Source organism: Pelmatolapia mariae, linkage group LG3_W (assembly GCF_036321145.2).
Source record: "Pelmatolapia mariae isolate MD_Pm_ZW linkage group LG3_W, Pm_UMD_F_2, whole genome shotgun sequence".
Classification (NCBI taxonomy): Eukaryota; Metazoa; Chordata; class Actinopteri; order Cichliformes; family Cichlidae; genus Pelmatolapia; species Pelmatolapia mariae.
In genome coordinates this window covers 52,645,355-52,669,446 of record NC_086229.1, presented here as the reverse complement: position 1 = coordinate 52,669,446, position 24,092 = coordinate 52,645,355, and the positions used below count along the sequence as shown (strand labels likewise).

At 42.3% G+C, this 24,092-nt stretch overlaps 1 protein-coding gene across 1 annotated transcript; it reads right to left on the bottom strand.

Annotated features, from left to right (window-relative positions):
• Positions 1-8,955: 8,955 nt before the first annotated feature.
• On the bottom strand, positions 8,956-10,632 carry LOC134616913 (tripartite motif-containing protein 16-like). Its single transcript, XM_063461991.1, has one exon. The coding sequence runs from the start codon at positions 10,630-10,632 to the stop codon at positions 8,956-8,958; it is 1,677 nt and encodes a 558-aa protein (XP_063318061.1).
• Between the last annotated feature and the right edge of the window lie 13,460 nt (positions 10,633-24,092).

The following is a 24,092-nucleotide window of genomic DNA, read 5'->3' as shown; positions in this document are numbered from 1 at the left end:
AAGCCGCACAAAAGCTAGCAAGCCACCGCTATTTTCCCACTGATGTACAAATACCGTTCTGCTTTTATGCATGTTGTCATATAGGAATATATTTTGTTTATTAATAAACAGCACACAGTGGTCCCGCTCATCCGTCACTGCCTCGCTTTTTCGCTGATTTTTTTTTTGCACAGTACAGCATTGCATTCTGCAGCCTGATTGACAAATCTCCTCCGTGCTGTGTCTCCTGCGCTTGTCAAATTTATCATGTTTGGTTTTGATAACCATCACATCCAATAGATAAAACAGCACAAAAACACCCATAACTATGACCCTCGTTCGGAAATACACACCTGCACCGCGAGGGAAAAAGGCGCATGAAAGTGGCAGGCAGACGAAGACAAAACACGGCATAATAATACTTTTACGTTTTGCAGTCTACAAAGGTTTGCACTTTGAGAATCAACTTGTGAGAACTGTGACTAATGTTCATGTGTGTGGGGAAAACAGTGTATAAAGTGCGTGGCGAGGGGCTAGTTATTCTGACACCCCTGCTGCAATAAATGAGGGACCACTGTATATACTTTCTCTATGACTATTGTTTAAAACCTGTTAACATTTAATATTGTCTTGATAGAGCCAGCTGATTCTGCAGCAGAGCATCACCTGTTGCTTCTCCTGGCTCCCCAGTCCCTGAGCTCCTGCTGCTGCACCCACAGATATGCAATTGTAGCATCAGATGTACAGCACGCACTGATAGCTTTTTACTCGGTGGGATTCCCTTGTGATCACCTTTACTAAATATATACAACCAATCTGATTATATCCTTTTTTTTTTTACTTTTCAATGTTGAAATGAAAATCTAGCATCAGCCTTCTCTTTTCCTTGTGTTTTGTGCTGTTTTACAGGCCCAGAGAGGAGGACAGCTCCGAGGCAGATGAGGGACTGGTCCCAGGACGGTCCATCGGCGGTGGAGCTGGCCATCCTGGAGTTCCTGAAGAGGCCACGCCAGTCTCCAATGGAGCATTTCCTCCTCAGCCTTGTTCCTGCTCTGGAGAGCAGCTGGGTCCTTTTAATTCCTGTCTCTCTGCAAATACTTATATTTTATATATATATGTTTAATGTTTTTCTGTTTGAGAATTTTAATATTATTTCAAATAAATTTGTATAATGACTAATGTCTCAGTTCTACTACACAGCAAATGTTGGCACACGACTTGACACATGTAGAATTTATTTCATATTATACTAATGACAAAATATACTAATACAGTGGGATGCAAAGGTTTGGGCAACCTTGTTAATAGCCATTATTTTCCTGTTACAATTAAAAAGGTCAGTTAAATATATCATGCAGGAGACACACACAGTGATATTTGAGAAGTGAAAAGAAGTTTACTGGATTTACAAAAAGTGTGCAATAATTGTTTAAACAAAATCAAGCAGGTGCATAAATTTGGGCACCACAAAAAAAAGAAATGGAATAAATATTTAGTGTATATCAATGTGTGTGTCTCCTATATGATATATGGGGTGCCTTTGTCTGGACGTGCTTCCCATCCAGAGCTCCACAGCAGAGAGGGAAGTTCCAGCGCTCCTGGAATCCCTCTGTGATGGACCGCCAGTCTCCAGGTGAAGGCACAGCCATGAAGTCGTCCACTACACAGTCCCAGATGGCCGTCGCTACCTGGGGGGTGATCTGGCACACCGTGGACACACCGACTCTGAAACTGAACGCGATGGTCCTGAAGGAGTCCCCGGTGGCAAGGAACCTGGACAAAATTGTTCAAAATTAGTATTATGTGTACTGCAGTTACAAAATACATTATTCAAATTCCAAAATACTTTTCTGATGTCAGATTTAAATCACAAAACATAAATCTTAAATAAAACATTATGTAATTATAAGGATAATTACATAATATATATTAGATATAATATAAAACAGTCAGTTGTGTTTTATTTTAACTTTCAAATATCATAATTTCATTGGTAGCAACTTTTACCACTGCAGTGAGCCAATGACTTATAATTCCTCAACATGTCAGTGAGGTAGGAATGAAGTAAGACATTAATAGAAATAAAGAGTTGTATGTTGAGATGTAGCCCTTTCCTTGCTTAAATCATTGTTAATATTTTTGAAAAATTAGCCTGTGATAAGACAGCATATCAAGATAGAATATGCTAGATAGAACCATATAACTAAAGATGAACCAAACTGTTCACAATTTCATCTAGCTCTCAGTTTTAAGAAATGCTGGTGACCCCTGTTATAGAGTCTGACAGCTGCAGGGATTATATACAAATATTCAACTATACCAGAATTAAACCAGGTGTAAATAAAAAAAAAAAAAAAGGAGTATCACTACAAAGGTTACCAACAGTGGTTCTCGTACCACAGTTTGATATCAGCAAACACCGAGAGCATACACTGATAGACACCACAGCCATGCTATCATTGCAAACACTGATAACAGCATAAATCGAATTAAATCGGGACTTGATGAGACCTTTCGAGTATCACTAGAAATATTATAAACAGTCGTCTCCGTACCAGTTTGCTATCAGTAAACACCGACGGCATTCACTGTTAGCATACCACATCCATGTTAGCAGTGTATAAACGGATGGTTTAGCATATATTAGCACAGGTATCAATAAAGGACTACCGTATTAAAGACTTTTACTAACCTCAGGCAGATGGACAGGCGCTCTGCAGGTGGGATTGAGCGCCTGTAGTTGGTGTCTAGGCGGGCGATCCTGGGACCGACGCGGGACAGCAGGTCCTCAAACTGGGCAAGTGAAAAATGGTGATATCGCTGAAATCGGCCGTCATCCAGGTGAAACTCACCAAACTGCTCACACCTCTGGAGGACCGGACCCAGGTACGGCGAGGACGTCCTTAACGCCGCTGCTTTGCTCTCCACAGTAAATAGAGAAGGGAGACTCTCTCTTCAAGCGCTAGCTCGGCAGCTGCCATCTAGCAAAGATACCGTCTGGCACAACTTCCTCCCACATCCCTCCCACATTTCCGGTTCACGCGAGTCAAAATATGCAATTTTGAGGCGCGATGGATTTCTGTTGGACACGCATCGAGGTGCGAATGTGCACGCGTCAAATTAGGGGCATTTGGGGCGTTTTCGCTCGCGCCTATCGCGTTCGGTGTGAACACACCGTAAGGTTTATTGTTTAAGTACCTGACGGCTCTTTTTTGCTTCTCATCCGTAAACACTCTGCATACTCTTTCACGTGGTTCAGTTTATTTTGAAAAGTCTCAACAGGATCTTGAGCTTTATTCTGAAAGGTTTATGTGGAAAACAAACAAGCGGACACGCTATGGTTTTACCGTCGTTGTTGCTAACGACAACGCATAAAAACAGGCGCTTGTCCGTCCATAGTGTGGTTATATTCAAAAGAGAAAGAGAAAACTTTAAGAAATTAATATAGCCACTACAGTGACCATCAAAACGATGAAAAAATATTGCCGTAAACAGTTTATTTTGTGACAATAGCGTAAAATGAAACAATAGACGTTTTTATATCGTCATCCGATATATATCGTTATATCGAACAGCCCTAATCAGGGTGAAGTAAATTTTCACTGAAACTGTCATTGTCTGGGTGAGTGGCTGGAAATTTCTACTAAGTTCCTGAACTTCCCTGGTATCTGCCATTGGGCAGGGCTGTCACACCCTCTTCTCTTAAGGGCTCTAGAGTGCGACCAAATTTTTTAATGGTGCGACTAAAAAAAATCCTAGGTGGCACTGGTGCGACCAACTTTTCGATCAAATAAAATAAAATAAAATAAAATTCTCCGCAACTCTGAAAGTCTCCATGTGGTCAACAACTGACACACATTATGCCTATATCATGGTCTAATCATGGTCTAAACCAATCAGAGATAGCCAGGGGCGAAACCTCTCTGATTGGCCGTGGTCCAGATATTCCTGTAGATCTATGCATGTGTACGTTGGAAAGTGTAGGCAGATAGAGGGAGGTGAGTAGCTTGAATAAAGCGATATCTTTTAAATATAAATGTATTTTGCAGGAACGCCAGAATCTCAGGTTAAAGCTCACAAAACTATTTCAACAACCACCAAATGCATCCAGATAGAGCAAGTAAACGGATTACACACAAAGACATAAACACAGAGCGCGGACCGGACGCATCAGAATCAGCTTTCTCTTTCTCGACTTTCTCACCCAACGGCACATACACGGACATGCTGTCAGGGCTGAAAGCCGACAGCTCACTGATTGTGATGCTTCGGCGGGTCTGGGCTTTGTGTTTAGGTCTTTTTTGTGCTAGATTCTGAGCTGCAGGTTTTGTCTCTCTCCATCCAAAATTCACTGAACCAGCAGCAAAAGAAGATCTAAACTACGATTCACATTTGATAAATGTCGTAATGAATTCCCTCTTACTTTTGCTGTTTTGCTTCCAACACGATAAAATCACACTTCATGCACAGCTCTCTCTCTCTCTCTCTCTCTCTCTCTCTCTCTCTCTCTCTCTGTACTTCAAGAACAGTTTCCCGTCTCAAATCTCTGTTTTTTGCATTATTCATTTGCTTATTACCCACCAGTCTACCGTTGTTTACAGCGCTGTCGGCCGCTGTCTTTTTTTTTTTTTTAACTTAAATGACCTCGGACAAGAAAGCCTAATTTCTGCTGTTCAATAATGAAGAAGTTTAAACTTTTTAAAATTGTGCAATATTGCAGAATATTTTTAAGGTTATCTGCTATAAAAAGACAGGCCAGGAAAATCTCCTTTATGTTTTTCTGTGTTTTATTCTCAGTTACTTCGACACAAAGGCATGTGCTGTGATGCTCACACCTCTGATAAAGTCTCACAGTAAGTCTCAGTACTGATAAATCATCAGAATTATAATATTTCTGACTGTCTGAGGCAAAATTGAATCGAATCAAATTGCAACCTTGTCAATCAGAATCGAATGGATTATAGAAATCACTGATGATACCCAGCCCTAGTGAGGCCCGACAGAAGTGGATGTAGCTGTGGGTAATGAGAAAAGATAAAAAGAACTTTTGCTAACTTTTTTTTAAGTTAAGGCCTGATCCGTCTGAAATTCATAGCCAGTGCTCTGACACAGAGCCATCAGTCTCTGAACGCTGAAAAAGCAGCAGTGTATCGAGAAAACACATTATATGCTGCAATAAATGCACTGCCCAAGTGTCCCCTCACCCCACTGCCTTTCAGCGGCAGGCAGCAGCAACCAGGTCGTCAGAGGGGGCCGAGATCATGATTAAGTTTAACATTGTCTACAATATTGACAAAGACTGCCAAAGCACTTTAAGCACAAGCAGTTTTTCAGTAACTTATCTTTCTTGTAGAAATGTGCTCCAAATAAAGAACTTTGTGTTGACAAGATTGTTAGTTAATCATTTACAAATCAATATTGTCTGTATGGACAGCAATTTCCCCCCCCAAAAAGTGCACATATAAAACTGCGGTTTTAAGCGATGCGGTTGAAAAGTTTGGGTGTGCTTAACTTTTGTGCTGGTGCGCCTAGGCGCACCAGTGCAACCGTGGCAAAAAGTTAGTCTAGAGCCCTGCACCTGGAGCTGATTGAGGCAATTAGGCTGGGAGATTTAAGCTCCACACTGACATCCCTTCTCTGCCAGGTATAGACTACTATACATTGGTAACCAGGTCTTATGGGTCATGTTTCTTACCTGAGGTGCTTTACTTTAGGTACTTACCTTGTTGTTTTGTGCTTCAGTTGCTCCCTGACGCGCCACGGTTCTGAACAACGAATCCTTTTGGATTTTGGATTTACCTCTCTGTTTTCTGGGATTCACTCCTTGCCTCACCTGCCTGCCCTCCTGCTGTCCCTCGGCCTTGGAACCAAAGGAACTCAGGTCAGCCAAATCCACATCATCAAAGTCACCCGCACCTATGCACCCTCTCCTTCATTTAATCCATTTCCCTCCATTAAATGTGACCTTATGTACCAGTCCCACTACAGTAATCTTCTCAGTCCTGCCTCTTTGTTTTGCCTCAGCCACGTTGCCACGCGACATTTACCAAGCCCCTGTGTTGTTCGTCATTGCTGATCAATAAAACGTTGTTAGGACTTTCCCTCAGCCTCTGCTCTTGGTTTTCTGTGCTTGGGTTCAGTTTCAGTTACCGGCCTTCGGCCACCTGTGACAGAAACAAAATATCATGTAAAGTAGATGAAAATTTTATGCATTCAGCGCCATAAAGCACATCAAAGGGAAAAGTTGATGCATGCACACACAGTGACAGCTTCTCTCTCATAGAGAAATCATGCAAATGAAATCTCGAATGAATTTAAGAAAATGACCAACATTTTAAATTACTTTCTAATATCAAGAAATTTAGAGGCAGTGCATTTACAGGAATCATTTTCTTAGGTTAAAGTCACCTGTACCCAACTGAGCCTGTCAAACTCGACAGATGAAAGCAGGTTGGAGAACTCATGTAGGAGATCAGTCGAGGATTCAGGAGGCTGGTAGATATTAACACACCAACCTGGATTTTCACAAATGTAATTTTAGACAATAATAAGTCAAACTGGCTGTAATACAGTTTAAATTACATTTGAAAACAACTGCTATTCTCCCACCACAGCCTGAGGACCTCTGGGCATTCAAGAATTTATAATCAGCAGCCCTATGGTTTCAGCTAAGTCTCCATAACACAGAAGATTTATAATTTCTTATAATTACAGGGATTGGAAAACTGTTGTATCAGGAGAATAAGTGATTTGGAACTAGGCATAGCACGACTGTGACAGTGGTCATACATGTCAGTAGGTGAAAGGCTGTTTGATAATAATGGTAGGAAAACAGCTACACCTGTACTGGAGAGACAATAGGTGGGAATTTCAACATGTCACACTGTGGTAGTCTCACCTGAATCAGTAAAATCATCAGTAAACACAATCAGAAAGGACTCCCAGATAAGAGTTTATTTAAAAGGAGCTTCAGAAGAGTTTAATTACTATGTTAGTGCAGGCAGCTAGAAATAATAAATGGGCAGCTAATGAGAACACAGGAGTTAGGAGCAGCTGACTAGTTGCTGGTTTGAGTCCCTCAGGTTGAGGAACTTAGTGTTCACCCTCTATAATCCCTATATACCTTATTTCCATCTTGTTAGGCTGCTCATTTAAAACAGTAGAAAAGTCCACAAAAACATTGTAAATAACAGCTCAACACCATAACGCACGCACAATGGAAAAGTTAATAAAGGCACCCAGTGACGGGTTCTGTATCAACATCCTACAACCAAACAGACAATATGCAAATCAGGGGAAATCTTCAACTGAAATAACGAAATTAAAACACATCGATAATGACTGACACATAAAAATGATTCTTTAACCAAAGCAGAGAGAGAAACAGAGAATCGGGAATCTAAAAAGCCTGAAGCAACAACGACAAATGAACAGCAATATGAAAGAAACCACAATCAATATACTGATCTGACTATCCATGAGTCAGAACAGGTGTGTGTGTGTGTGTGTGTGTGTGTGTGTGTGTGTGTGTGTGTGTGTGTGTGTGTGTGTGTGTTTGTTTCTCTGAGTTTATAGTTGAACATACGCACAGTAGTTAGTTTGTACATTTGATCCCATGAAAAGTGTGTTCATTGGGAGACTTCAGAGACAGGCTCTAAGCTGATGACTCGGTTAGATGTTAGAAAATGTACTCGTCTTTTCTGAGCTGAATTTTCATCCACTGGCTGAAAAAAAGAAATTATTATTTTTCTGCACTTTTGATTAGATTGTAAAGATTATGAGAAGTAGCTTAGCAACAGGTTTCTGTGACTGAAAGTCATGTGTAGCAGACAAAATCTTCCACAAACAAATTTTCATTTCAGCGTAAATCAAAACAAAATCAAGAGGACCTTTTTAATACAAGCCTCATATTACATTAAAGTTGTTCCATAACATACTGTCCAGGTCTGTAATTTCCCCTAAATTACCGTAAAGCGTACATATTCATTGTCCTCATTCACAGCCACACCTGACTTAATTAAATCCTTATAACTGATCATTAAAACACACTTTAGAAAAAAGTCAGTTATACCACACATGATACAAAAATACAAGATTAATGAGTTACATAACCACACCAACATCGATAAAATACACAAAAATCCCTAAAATTTAAAAAAAAAATCCCCAAAAATATTTTCTCAAAGAAAATCAGCCTGCATCTGTTCAGAATATGTAACAAACTCCACAAAGCAGGATTTACATTTAATAACTCTTCAGACTGACTCTCTATAAAATCCTTTACAAAGAAACAACAAACACTGAAATTTTTTCCATCACTATACGTGTAACTCTGTGTGAAATCATTTGTCTTACTCAGTGTGTATCTGAGTTTCATGTGTTTTAGTTTTCACAAAACAATGCTAAAACAACAACAACAACAACAAAAAGCCCCCAAAGGCCAAGGTTCATTTAATAACATTATGATCTTCTGCAGAGTACAAATACTCTCTGGTTAGGCAGAATTTACTTTCTGGTGTCACTTTGACGTCATTCTACAATGTCTGACAATTTCATTTAGTACAATAAGAACATTTTTTAAAGAATGTGATTGTAATTATAGATTTATGTGATCAAGCTCAACAACAAAAAATGAGCTATGAAACACAGCAAGTGCAGTGTGACTGACAGGTGATCTGCAGAGAGGAAACAACAATGAGCTCTCAGTGACAATGAGTGGTACCGTGTACCTCGCTTCTACTAGAGCTAAAATCTGTGGACACTGTTGATATTGTTAAAAAGAAACTTAAAAATTGCCTGTGCTGGTTTGTTTTTATATAGTTTCATCTGTTTATGCTATTTTAATTTGGTCTTTACCTATTTCTGTATTGTAAATCACTTTGTGAATTTTGTTCTTGACATGAGATAAATAAATCTTACCAAGAAACTGGAAAGTCAGACACATATTTTAACCAACTGTCCAATACTGACTTCTGACTATTTCACTTTAATGAACGCTGCAGTGTCTCCATGATCTAAAAGCCGAAGTCCAGCATAGAGCGGCTGAGTGAATGTGGTCTGGACTCTGTGGAGGAGAGTCATGGTTTCAGAGACGCTGTAGAAAGACAGAATACCTGCTCTGTGATCCAGGTACACTCCTACTCTGGAGGACCGAGGACCTGAGAGGTCAGTGTGGACATTGTTGTGCCAAAGAACATAGCTGCTTGTCTCACAACATAATGACCAAGATTTGTCATTTCCACCAAATGCACACTCATATGAGCTCCCTGCTCTGCTGATATTCTTGTATGCGATTGCTACATCAACTCCTCTCCCTCTCCACTCCACCTCCCAGTAACAACGTCCAGTCAGACTCTCTCTACTCAGGACCCTCTCCCATTCAGAAAATCTGTCTGGATGATCAGAATAAGATTGTTTTTGTTTCATAAATGTTGCTTTTTTGTTCCTCTCTGATAATAACAGACGTTTGTGTGCTGTGTTTGGATCCAGTGTGATTTGACGTGAATATTTTAAGAATCCAGCTCTGGTCTTTGGCTCTGGTGGTGACAGTAAAACATCCACTTCAGTGACTGTCAGTGAGATGTTTGTCCATTCCTCTCTCAGAATGTCCTGTAGTTTATCTCTGGTCTCTGACACAGCTGCTGTCACATCCTCAAAGTACCTCAGAGGACGAATATTGATGCTGGATGAGTGTGTAGACTCACTGAGTGCTGACAGTGAGGGGTAGTTGTGTAGAAACTGGTTGTGATCCTCTGTGTGTGAGAGCTGCTCCAGCTCGCCGTCTTTCCTCTTCAGCTCAGCGATCTCCTGCTCCAGCTTCTCCTGAAGCTCTTTGACTCGACTCACTTCAGTTTCCTGCTGGGATCTGACCTGCTGCTTCGCATCAGAGCTTCTTTTCTGGATGAGACGGATCAGCTCAGTGAACATCTTCTCACTGTCCTCCACTGCTTTATCAGCAGAGCCATTGATGGCCTCCACCTCCTGTTGAAGCAGCTTCACATCTTTCTCTCGCTCCTGGATTCTCTGCTGGATGTTTAGTCGTCTCACCTCGAGCTCCTTCTGCTTCTCAGTCCTTTCTGCTGCAGCTGGGACTGTTTCATGGCCTTTATGTTCATCCATTGTGCAGAGATAACAGATACTCTGCTGATCAGTACGACAGAAAATCTTCATCACCTCATCGTGACGAGAGCAGATGTTCTCCTGGAGCTTCTTGGAGGGGGCCACCAGCTTGTGTTTTTTTAATGGAGCTGCATCATAGTGAGGTTGGAGGTGTTTCTCACAGTAAGAGGCTGGACAAGATAAACAGGACTTGATGGCTTTCAGCTTCCTCCCAGTGCAGACATCACAGGCCACATCTTCAGGTCCAGCATAGCAGTGATCAGCTGGAGCAGCTTGGAGTCCAGTCTTCTTCAGCTGCTCCACTAAAGCTGCTAACATGATGTTTTTCTCCAGGACAGGCCTCGGTGTGAAGGTTTTGTGGCATTGAGGGCAGCTGTGAATTTTCTGCTTCTCATCCTCTTTATTAAAGTGGGTTTCGATACAGTTCATGCAGTAGCTGTGTCCACAGGGAATAGTCACCGGATCCTTCAGTAAATCCAAGCAGATTGAACATGAGAAGGCGTCCAAGTCCAGCTTAATCCGTTTTTGTTCCATTTCACCTCTCAGTAACTATGGCTGTGTGACTTTTTCTTACAGAGAAATGAAAGTAGTCTGAACAGGAAAAAAAGCTGTCACACGTCAGCACATGTTGGTTACACCCATCTTAAAATGGCAGATGTGTATATGTGTGTGTGTGTGTGTGTGTGTGTGTGTGGGGGGGGGGGGGGGGGGCAATGAAGCGTGTGGACAGAGAGGAGGTGCTGTGTTTCAAGACAGGAAGCTAATGGAGTGGTTTAATATTTTCTTATATATATATCTATCTATATATATTTATATATAGATAGATATATATACAATGTTTAGAATGAAAATCTGAAAATGTTGAATGAAACCTCAATTATTTGGATTGAAACTCAAAATATATTGAATGAAAAGCTCATTATGGCGCCATTATGTGTTTTAAATGTGTAATATTAATTAAATGTAATTTTTAATTCAATTTTGTTTATATAGTGCCAAATCACATCAACAGTCGCCTCAAGGGACTTTATGTTGTAAGGGCCTACAATAATACAGAGAAAAATCCAACAAGCATGTGACCCCCTTTGAGGAAGCACTTTGGCGACGGTGGGAAAAACTCACTTTTAAAATGAAGAAACCTCCAGCTAAACCAGACGGGTGGCCATCTGCCTCGGTCGGTTGGGGGAGAGCTGAGGAAGACAGGACAAACTTCACGCTGTAAAAGAAAGCCGGAGATTAATAATAACAAATAGCTAAATGCAGAGAGTTGTATAAACACAATGAGTGAAAAAGGTGACTAAAGGAGAAACACTCTACCTACTGAGCAATCCCTGCCCCCCCCCCCCCCCCCCCTTTTTTTTTATGTTACCCTTTGACTAAAGGAGTCAATAGAACTGAACCCTCAGGGTCACCTGATCTAGCTCTAAGTATATGCTTTAGCAAAACAGAACGTTTTAAACCTAATCTTATAAGTAGAGATATTGTCTGTCTCCTGAATCCAAACTGGAAGCTGGTTCCACAGAAGAGGAGCCTCATTCTACTTTTCTACTCTAGGAACAACAAGTAGGCCTGCAGTGCGAGAGCGAAGTGCTCTAATAGGGTGATATGGTACTACAAGGTCATTAAGATAAGATGGGGCCTGATTATTTAAGACCTTGTATATGATGAGCAGGATTTTGAATTCAATTCAGGATTCAATGAAGGGAAGCAAACACTGCAAGTATAAAAAACTGTAAATCAACACCTGGAGCTAAACCAACAACTACATTACAGCAACATTCGCAATAAAACATGGTAACATTTGTTCCATCTACCAACCAGTGAAACCATAGAACTACCAACAGCTATATATGGTAACTATGTCAACCGAAGAAACTGCAGCATCTGTTAATAGACATGACAACTTCTTCATCTCAACTTCTTCAGCTAAGCAAACAAGGTAAACTACAGCAACATCTGCAGTAAGACATGGCAAATTCTAATACTGAGCTACTGACCGAGACAAGAGCATCAGCTGCTTGTAAATTTGGCAACATCTTCAACTAAATTAGTGTCAACCACACATCACCAAAGCATGGCAACCACTTCAACTAAGCAAACTTCCAGCTACAGTATCACCTATAACACAAGGACACTAATGTAAGTAAATGAATGAATGAAACTTCAGCAACATTCACTATATGGCACGGCAACTTCTGCAACTAAATAAATGACTATAAAATAGCAACATCCACTACAAGTGTTGAGCCTGCAACTACCACTACAACTACAACAACGTCAGCTATAAGACATGGCAACTACTACAATAAAATCAAAGCCTAAAACTACAGCAACACCTATTACTGGGAATGGGAAGTTTTGCAACCAAATTGGCATATGAAACCAAAATGGCATCTGGTAGAAGATAAAGAAAGAACTGAAACCACAACATCTGCAGAAAAGCATGAAACATTTGGTAACAAACTAATGAAGGAGACTGTAGCGACATCTGCTATTAATCATGGCAACTTCTGCAACTCAGCTACTCCAACTATAACAACATTTGCTATAAGACACAACAACTACTGGAACTAAATTATAGAGTAAAATTACAGCCATGCCAGCAGCAAAGAGTGACAACTACTGTAGCTAAATGTCACGGTCAGTGTGGCAGACCGTGGGAAGTGGAGAATGAGGACCCAGATGCAGGACTCTGAATGATGAGCAGTGCGTTTATTTACAGTGATGTAAACAGTTCACACAAACCCCCGTGCTCTCCCCTGACTCCCGTGCTGTGTCTTCTTCCCAATTTCCTCGTGCTCTCCGCTCCTGTGTGTCAGCACTCCCAGTGCTTGCTGCTCTCAAGCTTCCCACACTCCTCCTGGGGGGGAACAATAGATCCAGCCATCAAGACACACAGCCCCTGCGGGCATACACTAACTTTTACTTGCTCTCAAGACACTGACATGGAGTCTCATGCAATCATCCCGCGTCGGTGGAGGCTTCACCACACCATTAAGTAGCTCCCTCCTCCGACGCTGATCTGCTGCAGGTGTGTGGCATCCTCCTCGGGCGTGACCAGCCATCCTCAGGCCTGACGGTGCCTGTAGCCCGGCGTCCCGGCTACAGCCACACACACACACACACACACACACACACACACACACACCTCCCTATACATACACACATGGAGAAAAAAAACCCAGACAGCAGAACAGTGCACACACATCTTCACAAAATATAAAAAGGTCCACAACTGCTCAGGGACCCTGGGTTGCTCAAGCCCAGGTCCCTGACACTAAACAAACCTAATGTCATGGTCCTGGGTCATTTTGACCCAGTGTTCTTAGTTTTCTTGTGTTTTGTATTTTGTTCATTATTTACTCCATGGTTCCTAGGTTATTCAATTAGTTTATTTGATTTACCCTCGTGTATTTACCCCCTGTGTCCCCTTCCATGTATCTATGAGTTTTATGAGACCTAAAACCACAGCGACATGTGCAATGAAGCAAAATTTAGCAACTAATAATTTCAAATACAGTAACATCTGCTACTACTGTTGACACTGCAACTACAACCAAACGAATCTATCTATGATTAGACATGGCAACTACTATAAACATAAAAGTCCTGAATATAACAGTCGTCTGGTGGAAAAGTTCGTACAAGCATGCAGTGACAGTCTCTCCTCCAACTCCTCAGCCAGACGGGAAATGTGCAAATGAGGGATTATCCCCAACAAGGTATTTTTGTTTGTTTGTTTTTGCTAAACACATCAATAATGACCAACAAATCAAATGTGTGTGTAGCTTTTGTGTTAAATGCTTACGAATATTATCAAACTCCTTTGAAACACAAATTTTTTTAATTTATTTTTTTTAATCTCCTGCCTATGTGTTTTGAGCCCGTGTGTGTTTGTGTGCTTGTGCGCTGCGTGGTGACGTAGGCACGTGCATGTGTGCTCCAGTCACAGCTCCTTTCAGCATGGCCGGAGGTAAGTCACTGTCACGTTGCTCTCAGCTAATGAAAGTTTCCTCAGGCCGTAAGCTGTAATCTGAATATGACTGAACTGCCACGTGTTTGATGTCAAACTCGTTCGGTGTAAGTCTTGTAGAGGGCTGAGTTCACTAATCAAAATTTTTAATGAGGGTTAGCCCGAGGATGCAGCTGCAACGCTCACATGCTAAGTTAGCCTGGTCGCTAGTGGCAGGTGAAAGAAATCGCTGCTGAGTTTTGTTAACAGCATTCACTGTGTTCTTTTTTCAGGAGAGGCGTGCTAGCATGCGCGCAATGTTATTAATTTTTTCCTTTTTTTTTGAGAGTTTAAGTTGATATTTTAAAATATTTCTTTGTATTTGATTAATTATAGTATTGTGGAGTTGATAAAGCTGCAAGGCGCAGCTCCTTTTAGCATGGCCGGAGGAGAGGTGTCCTAGCAAGCGCGCAACGCACACAGATCACAGCTCTGTATTTCTATATGTTGCAGATTGCAGAAGTTGCTGCAATTTACAGTAAACAGCCTAGAGAGACAGCATTGTCTCCTGCCTCCAGAACACAACGCATCGACAGACGCAGCACACACAAACGGGTTACATTTGCTTAACCAAAGCAGAGAAAGAGATATGGATATGTCCAAAAGCAGCTAAACAGGAAGGACACAGATATATACTCTTTTGCATGAGTCAGATCAAGTTTTAGTGTGCGTGTGTGTTGGTTTCACTTGTTGCTCTGAGTTCATGGTTGAACACCTTTGCACTCTCTGACAAAAACATCGGTTTCTTCCTCTGAGTAAACACTGAGAGACTTTGGAGGCAGGCTGTAGGCTACTCACCCAATCACATGTCAGAAAACGTACTTGTGCTTTATGTGATGCTTTTTCCAAATATAACAAGTCTAGTCTAGCTGTAGTTGACTGCTGTGTGTGAATGTGTAGGTTAAAAAAACCTGAAAAAACTTGTTATTTCAGTTTGAATAAAAAAAACAACAACAACAACTTTTCTACAACTCTCATATCTCAGAAACCTCCTCAAAGATGATACAACCTGCATGTCATGACTCCTTGTCAGACGTGTGGACTCGAGTCATTCATTTTATGACTTGAAAAAATGTTCTAAGACTTGTGACATGACTTGGACTTTTACACCAGTGACTTGGGACTTGAATTGAACTTGAACCTGTTTACTTGAAAAGACTTGATATTTTACCCCAAATCTAAAATTTAACACGCATATTATATGAAAGGTGTGCACCATTAAGTCATACCACACTCCATAAATACCTGTGCATGAGCTGTAGCACAGCCCATCATATTAACCAGATTTGTTTAAAAAAAAAAAAATGCTCAAGCCAAACATACTCCCAATAGTAATTTCTTTCTATGTCGTAGTTTATGTATCCGAAATGCAATATGCAAGAATGCAAAATGCTTTATGCAAAACATGCATAATGCATTTTTTGCTGTGAATAATAATTCCTTGTGCCTTGAAATGGCTGGGCACAAGGAGTTATTATTCACAGCACAAGAGTGGAACCTGTTGAATGAGATGGTGGACATCTTGAAGCCTTTCGGAGAAGCAACAGATTTGACACAAGGTGAGAAAATAGTCACAATCAGTGCTGTTGTTCCATCTGTGCTGTCGCTCAATCACCACCATGAGAAACCGAACCCTCAAGTCTGTTTCCTGAATGGTTTGGTCAGGAGTCTCCAAGCATCTTTGAACAAAAGATTTCTTGGAATCTTTATCAGTGTGTGAGTGACTAGAGCAGAAGATGGGATCACTGCCCCGTTTTACGATCCAGTGTATCTCAAAGCAGCAGCTTTGGATCCAGAATTTTCTCTGCTGTGGGTGGAACACCGTGTGTTGGGCAGTTGTGACATAAAGACAGAGGTGACACAAAAAGATACAGGTAAAGATTGAATTTAGTATTTTTTTATTTTTTTTTTGAGTTCTCAACTTTGGTGACATCATTCATTCGTTTTGCAAAAGCAGCGCAGAAAAGTTAACTGAAATAAGTGAACATTCATAATCACTGTTCAGTTCACATATGTATATATATATATATATATATATATATATATATATATATATTAGGGGTGCAACGATACACAAAATTGACGGTTCAGTTCGGTTCGATACTTTGGTGTCACACTTCGATATTTTTTCGATACAAAAAAAATGTTCATGCCTTTTTAATTTGTCATTTATTAAAATTATAAATATATATTTTAACTCAAAAGTACAGTTTTTAAATTTAATGTTGCTGAAACAACAATAAAAAAAAAATCTATCTGATCGAGAAATCACTCCTCTTTGGAAAAGAGAGTTTATTACAGAGAAATGGCTCTTTCCAAAATAAAAGCTATACTATACGCTTCTTCTGGGCTATATTCTCAGCAGCATATTAAACATATCAGGTCCCCATAAGGAGAATCATGTGCTAACGGCTGTCTAAATGACTCGGGTAAAGTTTGTAGCATGCGTGCTTGTTGTTTTTGTCTGCTTCCACTTGTCTTTGCACTAGGATGATGTCGGCGTAAATGTGCAGTCATATTCGTTGTGTTCCCGCTAGTGCGTTAACGAGTTACCGCGGATCGCCCCGTGTGTGGGGCTGGACGGCATCAACATGTTAACAAGCTAACTGCGCTAACACACTAGTTCCCACCAATTGAGCATTGCGTGGCACATCCGACATACTGTTTTACTTTTGTACATGACGCGCTTACCATCAGGGTCATACTTCACATGAAAACCAAGATAGTTCGAAGCGCCAGATTTGAATGAGGGTGGGGGAGGTTCAGTTTCGGGTAGCGTTGAGGCAGTTGCCATGTTGCAACGAGCTTAGCTTCTGTCTTGATATATATGCATATATATACATATATATATATCCTCCCACTCCTGACACCAGCGATTCCCGCCTGGGGCGTCTGTATCCAGTAAGGGTCCTAAGGCTAGACCCCCTATGCCAGGGGTGTCAAACTCAATTGCACAGGGGGCCAAAACTCAAGGCACACTTTAGGTCACGGGCCAAACAAGATAAACATTTATTGAACACACTAAAAGAATGTTTTTTAAACATAAATATGAATTAAAAACAGACAGGAATATTATTCCAGATTAAATAAACTTAAAAAAATAAACTTTAACTTTAAATATTTTGCTCTTTATAAAACTATATCCTGTCAAAATTATGCAAGTTAGAAATATGAACATGCTGCCAAAAACCCCAGAAAAAAATAAATGAAAGCATATACAAGGTTCGAGCCGCATGTAGACGGAGCTGGGCATTGCTTCAGGAATGGAACTAATAAACTGTGCGGGCCATTCAGTGTCGTACTTTCCCTTGAGTGTATCATTACACTGCAGCTCCATCTGAATCTGCACAGGTGCAGTTCAGCAAAGTCCGCTGACTTGGTTCAACATTACTTGGCAACAGGGAAAGTGAGGCAAGTTGCACTGGTGCATTTGTGACAGCTTCACTTGAAATGCCTTCACCGCAACATACATGCCATGTCCATGAACTGACAGATTTCCTTGCTGAGCTCAAAAACTCTATTGAGAATTTTTATCCCAACTCAGCCAACGGACCTCTGTATGATGAGGAATGTCTGCAAACTCTGAATCTATTTCCCACATAAAAGACTGAAATTGACAGTGATTTAAACTTTTAGCTCAGATAAAATTTACGGTTTGCGTTACGGTGATCATTACATGCTCCATTTTTAGGATTTTACCACACAGCCTTTCCTGGTGTATGATGCAGTGATATGCTGTTAACTCAACGGTACAGTTCTCCTCCTGCATCTTTACTCGCATCCTGCTGACTAGTCCACTTTTTTCACCGCACAACACCGGCGCTCCATCTGTTCTAAGTCCAACAAGTTTGTCCCAGGGCAGTTTCATGTCGGTTACACTTTGACATACGTTTTAAAAAATGTCTTTTCCTGTCGTTGTCCCGTGCATCGATTTAATGTTCAATATTTCCTCTTCATGGATGAAGATGGCCAGCTGTGCAATGTCCATCATGTCTATACTTTCATCCACAGCAAGAGAGTATGCAATAAAGTTTTTGCTTCTTTCACACAACTGTATTCTTAAATCAGTGGCCATCTCACAAACCCGATCAGCAATCGTATTTCTCCTCAGGCTCACATTTGCCAAAATCTGCGTTTTGTCTGGACACAAGACGTCGCACACCTTCATCATGCAGCTCTTCAGAGTGGTACCGGGCTGATTTGGCTATCTCCTCTGCTACAATAAAATTTGCTTTCACGACAGCTTCACTTTGTGATTTTTGCTCTGGTGAAAAAGGTCTGCTGAAATGTCAGATTCTTCTTTAGACTTCTACTTTCTGTAGTTTCTGCTCTGCATTTAGGTTTTTCAGCTTACGTTTTGTCTCGTAGTGCCGCCTAGAATTAAAATCCTTAATTACAGCCACATTAGCTCCACTAATAAGACACACGGGTTTACCGGCAATGTCTGTAAACATATATTCAGTCACCCACTGGCGCTGAAAGGCTCTGCTTTCAGAATCAACTTTTCTCTCCACCATTGTGAGCGGCTAGCTTCGCAATAACAGAAGTTTGACTTGATTGATGCGGGAATGTTCCCAGTTAGCCTAGCGTTCAGCAAGGAGGCTGCAGCGCTGCATTATGGGATCTGTAGTTTGTATATTATTAGTGCCTCACATCGCCGGGCCATGCATAACAATAATAATACATCTATATAAAATGATCTCGCGGGCCAGATATAAATGTACGCCGGGCCGGATGTGGCCCGCGGGCCTTGACTTTGACACATGTGCCCTATGCTAAGCGAGCCTACCGCAGACATGAGCGAGACAGATAAATATGAAGGCATGCCGGCTCGGACGTCGCCCGGATCAACAAGGTCCGCGTCAGGTGTTGAGGAACCAGGGCACCCTGACGAGAAGTGGGCTACTGGAACAAGAAGGCATCGGTGGGCAAGAGATGAAAACGGGGCGTTGTTGGAATGCTACTACACAAGTAACCCTGGCGGAAGGGGTTACATGAATAGGATGAGGGACCTATGGATTCTTCGATACCCAACATCCACAATGACGGCGAAACAACTAGTAGCTCAGTGTTCCAACATTCGAAAGAAGGGATAGCTTGCAAGCAGTCAGCCGAGACTGCAGGACCAGGCTGACCAACCTGTGCACTGCCTGGATTGATTACAAGAAGGCCTATGACTCAATGCCCCACACCTGGATCCTGGAATGCCTAGAACTATACAAGATCAACAGGACCCTGAGAGCCTTCATCAGGAACTCAATGGGGATGTGGCGGACAACACTGGAGGCCAACCTCAAGCCCATAGCACAGCACACCATCAAGTGCGGGATCTACCAAGGAGATGCTCTGTCACCACTGCTGTTCTGCATAGGCCTGAACCCCCTCAGTGAGATAATTGACAAGACTGGCTACGGATACCGACTACGAAACGGAGCAGTTGTCAGCCGCCTCCTGTACATGGATGACATCAAGCTGTATGCAAGAGTGAACGAGACATAAATTCACTGATCCACACTACCAGGATATACAGCAATGACATCGGGATGTCATTCGGGCTGGAGAAGTGTAGTCGGATGATAACAAAGAGAGGGAAGGTAGTCAGAACTGAGGGCAACATTGCAGACATAGAGGACAGCTACAAGTACCTGGGGATCCCGCAGGCAAATGGAAACCAGGAAGAGGCCACTAGGGAAGCTGCAACCACCAAGTACCTGCAGAGGGTCAGGCAAGTCCTGAGGAGTCAGCTGAACGGTAAGAACAAGATCCGGGCTATCAACACCTACGCCCTACCTGTGATCAGGTACCCTGCTGGGGTAATAGGCTGGCCAGAGGAGGAGATAGAAGCTACTGACAGCATCCTGAGGCTGTACGCTAAGCGGAAGGAAGGAGGCCGGGGACTGGTGAGTGTCAGCACCACAGTCCAGGATGAGACAAGGAACATCCACGAATACATCACAAAGATGGCCCCAACTGACAGCGTACTCAGTGAATACCTCAGGCAGCAGAAACCCAAGAAAGAGGAGGAAGGCGAGGAACCATCATGGAAGGACAGGCCCCTGCACGGTATGTACCACCGGCAGATAGCGGAGGTGGCTGATACCCAGAAATCCTACCAGTGGCTGGACAAAGCTGGACTGAAAGACAGCACGGAGGCACTAATCATGGCAGCACAAGAACAAGCTCTGAGTACAAGATCCATAGAGGCTGGGGTCTATCACACCAGGCAAGACCCCAGGTGCAGGCTGTGTAAAGATGCCCCAGAGACAATCCAGCACATAACAGCAGGGTGCAAGATGCTAGCAGGGAAGGCATACATGGAATGCCATAACCAAGTGGCCGGCATAGTGTACAGGAACATCTGTGCCGAGTATAACCTGGAAGTCCCGAGGTCAAAATGGGAGATGCCCCCAAGGGTGATAGAGAATGACCGAGCTAAGATCCTGTGGGACTTCCAGATACATACGGACAAAATGGTGGTGACTAACCAACCGGACATAGTGGTGGTAGACAAACAGAAGAAGAGGGCCGTAGTGATCGATGTAGCGGTTCCGAATGACAGCAACATCAGGAAGAAGGAACACGAGAAGCTCGAGAAATAGCAAGGGCTCAGAGAAGAGCTCGAGAAGATGTGGAGGGTGAAGGTGACGGTGGTCCCCGTGATAATCGGAGCACTAGGTGCAGTGACTCCCAAGCTAGGCGAGTGGCTCCAGCAGATCCCAGGAACAACATCTGAGATCTCTGTCCAGAAGAGCGCAGTCCTAGGAACAGCTAAGATACTGCGCAGGACCCTCAAGCTCCCAGGCCTCTGGTAGAGGACCCGAGCTTGAAGGATTAACCGCCCACAGGGTCGAGTGGGGAATTATTATATATAATTCCAACACTCCTGGAGAGGGGCTGGACTCTGTCTCTGTCTGGAGTTGCCCTTGGTGAGAGACGACGGGCTGGTGTGGGTATTCTAGTATCCCCTTGGCTTGCTGCCTGTAGGTTAGGGTTTCTCCCAGTGAACGAGAGGGTTTGTTCCCTCCATCTTTGGGTTGGGGAATTAGTCCTGACTGCCGTTTGCCATTATGCGCCGAACGATGGTTCAGAGTAGCCAGCCTTCTTGGAGTCCCTTCTTGGAGTCTCCTGGATCTGAATCCGAGTAGTGTTTTGTTGTTGACCATTACCATAGGGAAGGACCCACGGGAGAACAAATCAGGGAGTTCTCCTGACTCCTGACATAGAGAAGTCCACAGCTTTGCAAGCCGAATCTTAACTGCCTGATAATAAAATAATGTGAACTGCTAGGTTGTCTAGATTGTCTCTTGAACTTTTCTTAGCAAAAAAGAACTCCACAGTAGTCAAGTGGCCGAAGACTTTCACTTTGGGTGGTCTGAGAATCTCATCTCTGCTTTTTAGAGATGAGACTGGTCTGTTGCGGTCAAGAGAGAGCTGAGTGTAAAAGTGAAGCTCTCCATTAACCGGTCAATCTACACCCACCCATACCCTCAGCTATGGTCACGAGCTGTGGGTAGTGACTGAATGAACAAGGGCATGTGGGGCTTCCTCTGAAGGGTGGCTAGCCTCTCCCTTAGAGAGAGGGTGAGGAGTTTGGCCATCCGGGAGGGGCTCAGAGTAGAGCCGCTGCTACTCTGCATCGAAAGGAGCCAGCTGAGGTGGTTTGGGTATCTGACAAGGATGCATCCTGGGCGCCTCCTGAGTGAGGTGTTCCCAGCATGTCCTACCAGGAGGAGGCTCCAGGGCAGACCGAGGACACACTGGAGAGATTATATCTCTCAGCTGGCCTGGGAACGCCAGCTGAGTGTTCCCCTGGACAAGTTGGAGGAGGTGGTTAGGGAGAAGGAGGTCTGGGTTTCTCTATTTAGGCCTGGATAAGCGGAAGAGGAAGGAAGGAGGGATGGACAGATGGATACCACAACATCTGCAGTAAAGAATGGCTACTTCTGCAACTCAACCAGTGTCTAAAACTATAAGAACATCAGCAGAAAACAATGAAGAATTCCGTAACTTAATGGATCAATGAAACAATAGCTGCTATAAGTACTGTCTACTTTTGCAACTAAACAAACCTCAGACTACAACATCTCCTGTAATGTGTTGGGTCTGTGTTTCCACAAGCCCCGCTGGTTTAGAGACTTATTCATCATGAAGAAAACAAGACAGTCAGCGATCGATCGATTTACTTGCAAGGGAGACCTCGTTGGTATCTACCACAAAATGACCCCAAATCCGGCCTCCGCTTGCTGCCTTTTTTTGGGAAAACAGTTCACACAATACACATCACAGCAAAAGCACCGCCCACGTAAAACCCCCAAATGGTTACAAAGACAAGGCACTGTATGTATATGTGTGTGTGTATACAGGTAAGAATGTGTGTGTGTGTGTGTGTGTGTGTGTGTGTGTGTGTGTGTGTGTGTGTGTGTGTGTGTTATGTGAGAATGTGTGTGTGTGACCTCCTGCTGACCAAAAGGGTCATAAAAGCAGGAAGCAACATCACAAGAAACAGATCTTCCAGATAGGATGTATCTGCAATAAAAGCCTCTCCAGTGGTCAGAGACAAAGGAATTCCTTTCAGCACAGAGTTAAAACAATGTAGAGATGGTAAGCATAAAAACGACAACATTTAACAATTCACTTTAACATAATGAATGACTGAAACTACAGTATCATCTGCAGGAAAGCATGGTGACTTCAGGAATTAAATCAGGGGCTGAAAATATAACACCTACAGGAAAGCATGGATAATTCTGTAACGAATGAAGGAGACTGCAGCGATATCTGCTATTAGTCATGGCAATGTCTGCAACTCTGCTACTCCAAGTATAACAACATCTGCTATATGACACAAGAACTACTGCAACTAAATTTAGAACTAAAACTACAGCCACACCAGCAGCAAAGAGTGACTGTAACTAAACAAGCCTAAAACCACAGCAACTTCTGCAACTAAGTTAATAATTTCAAATATAGTAACATCTGCTACTACTGTTGACACTGGAACTGCAACCAAACAAATCTATCTATGATAAGATACAGCAACTACTGTAACCATAAAAGTCCTGGATATAACAGTTGTGTGGCGAGAAAAAAAAAATCCTACAAGTACGCAGTGACAGTCTCTCCTTAAACTTCTGCAGCCAGAGGAAATTTGTAAATGAGGGACAATCTCCAACAACATATTTTTGTTTGTTTGTTTTTTGCTAAACACATCACTCATGACCAACAAATCAAACCTGTTTGCTTAACCAAAGCAGAGAAAGAGAATCAGGATACGTCCAAAAGCAGCTAAACAGGAAGGACACAGAAAGATACTGAATCATCTGCATGAGTCACATCAGGTTTTAGAGTGTATGTGTGTGTGTGTGTGTGTGTGTGTGTGTGTGTGTGTGTGTGTGTGTGTGTGTGTGTGTGTGTGTTTCACTTGTTGTGCTGAGTTCATGGTTGAACACCTTTGTACTCTCTGACAAACACATCAGTTTCCTCATCTGCGTAATCACTGGGAGACTTTGGAGGCGGGCTGTAGGCTGCTCACCCAATCACATGTCAGAAACACTACATTGTGGCTTCTGCTGGTTTTTCCAACATGTTCTCATCCCAAAACGTAACATACTACGCTTTGAGACAAATTGTTGGTATGTTACGCTTTCGGCCACTCAACACGTCACTATATTATGCGTTCGGAAACAGGAGAGAACATGAGAACCGTTTGGACTGTATCTACACATGTACATTTATTTTACTTTTCTTTCTTTTCTTTTTTTTTTTTTTAATCATGAATTGCTTTGGAAAACACTATCTAATATGATGAAGGTTGTGGTTAAGGTTAGGGATAAGAACACAGAAAACAGACCAGCAGAAAGTCTGAGTTATAGCCACACCTGATGAAAAAAATACCAGTAATGAGTTACATACGCCACAGCAGCAGATGATTCAAATCAAGATTTTAATTTTAATATTTCTTCAAATAACCAAATAACTCCTC

Excerpts from the sequence above, each read along its gene's own strand:
- LOC134616913 (XM_063461991.1), bottom strand. The coding sequence starts at position 10,632 with ATGGAACAAAAACGGATTAAGCTGGACTTGGACGCCTTCTCATGTTCA.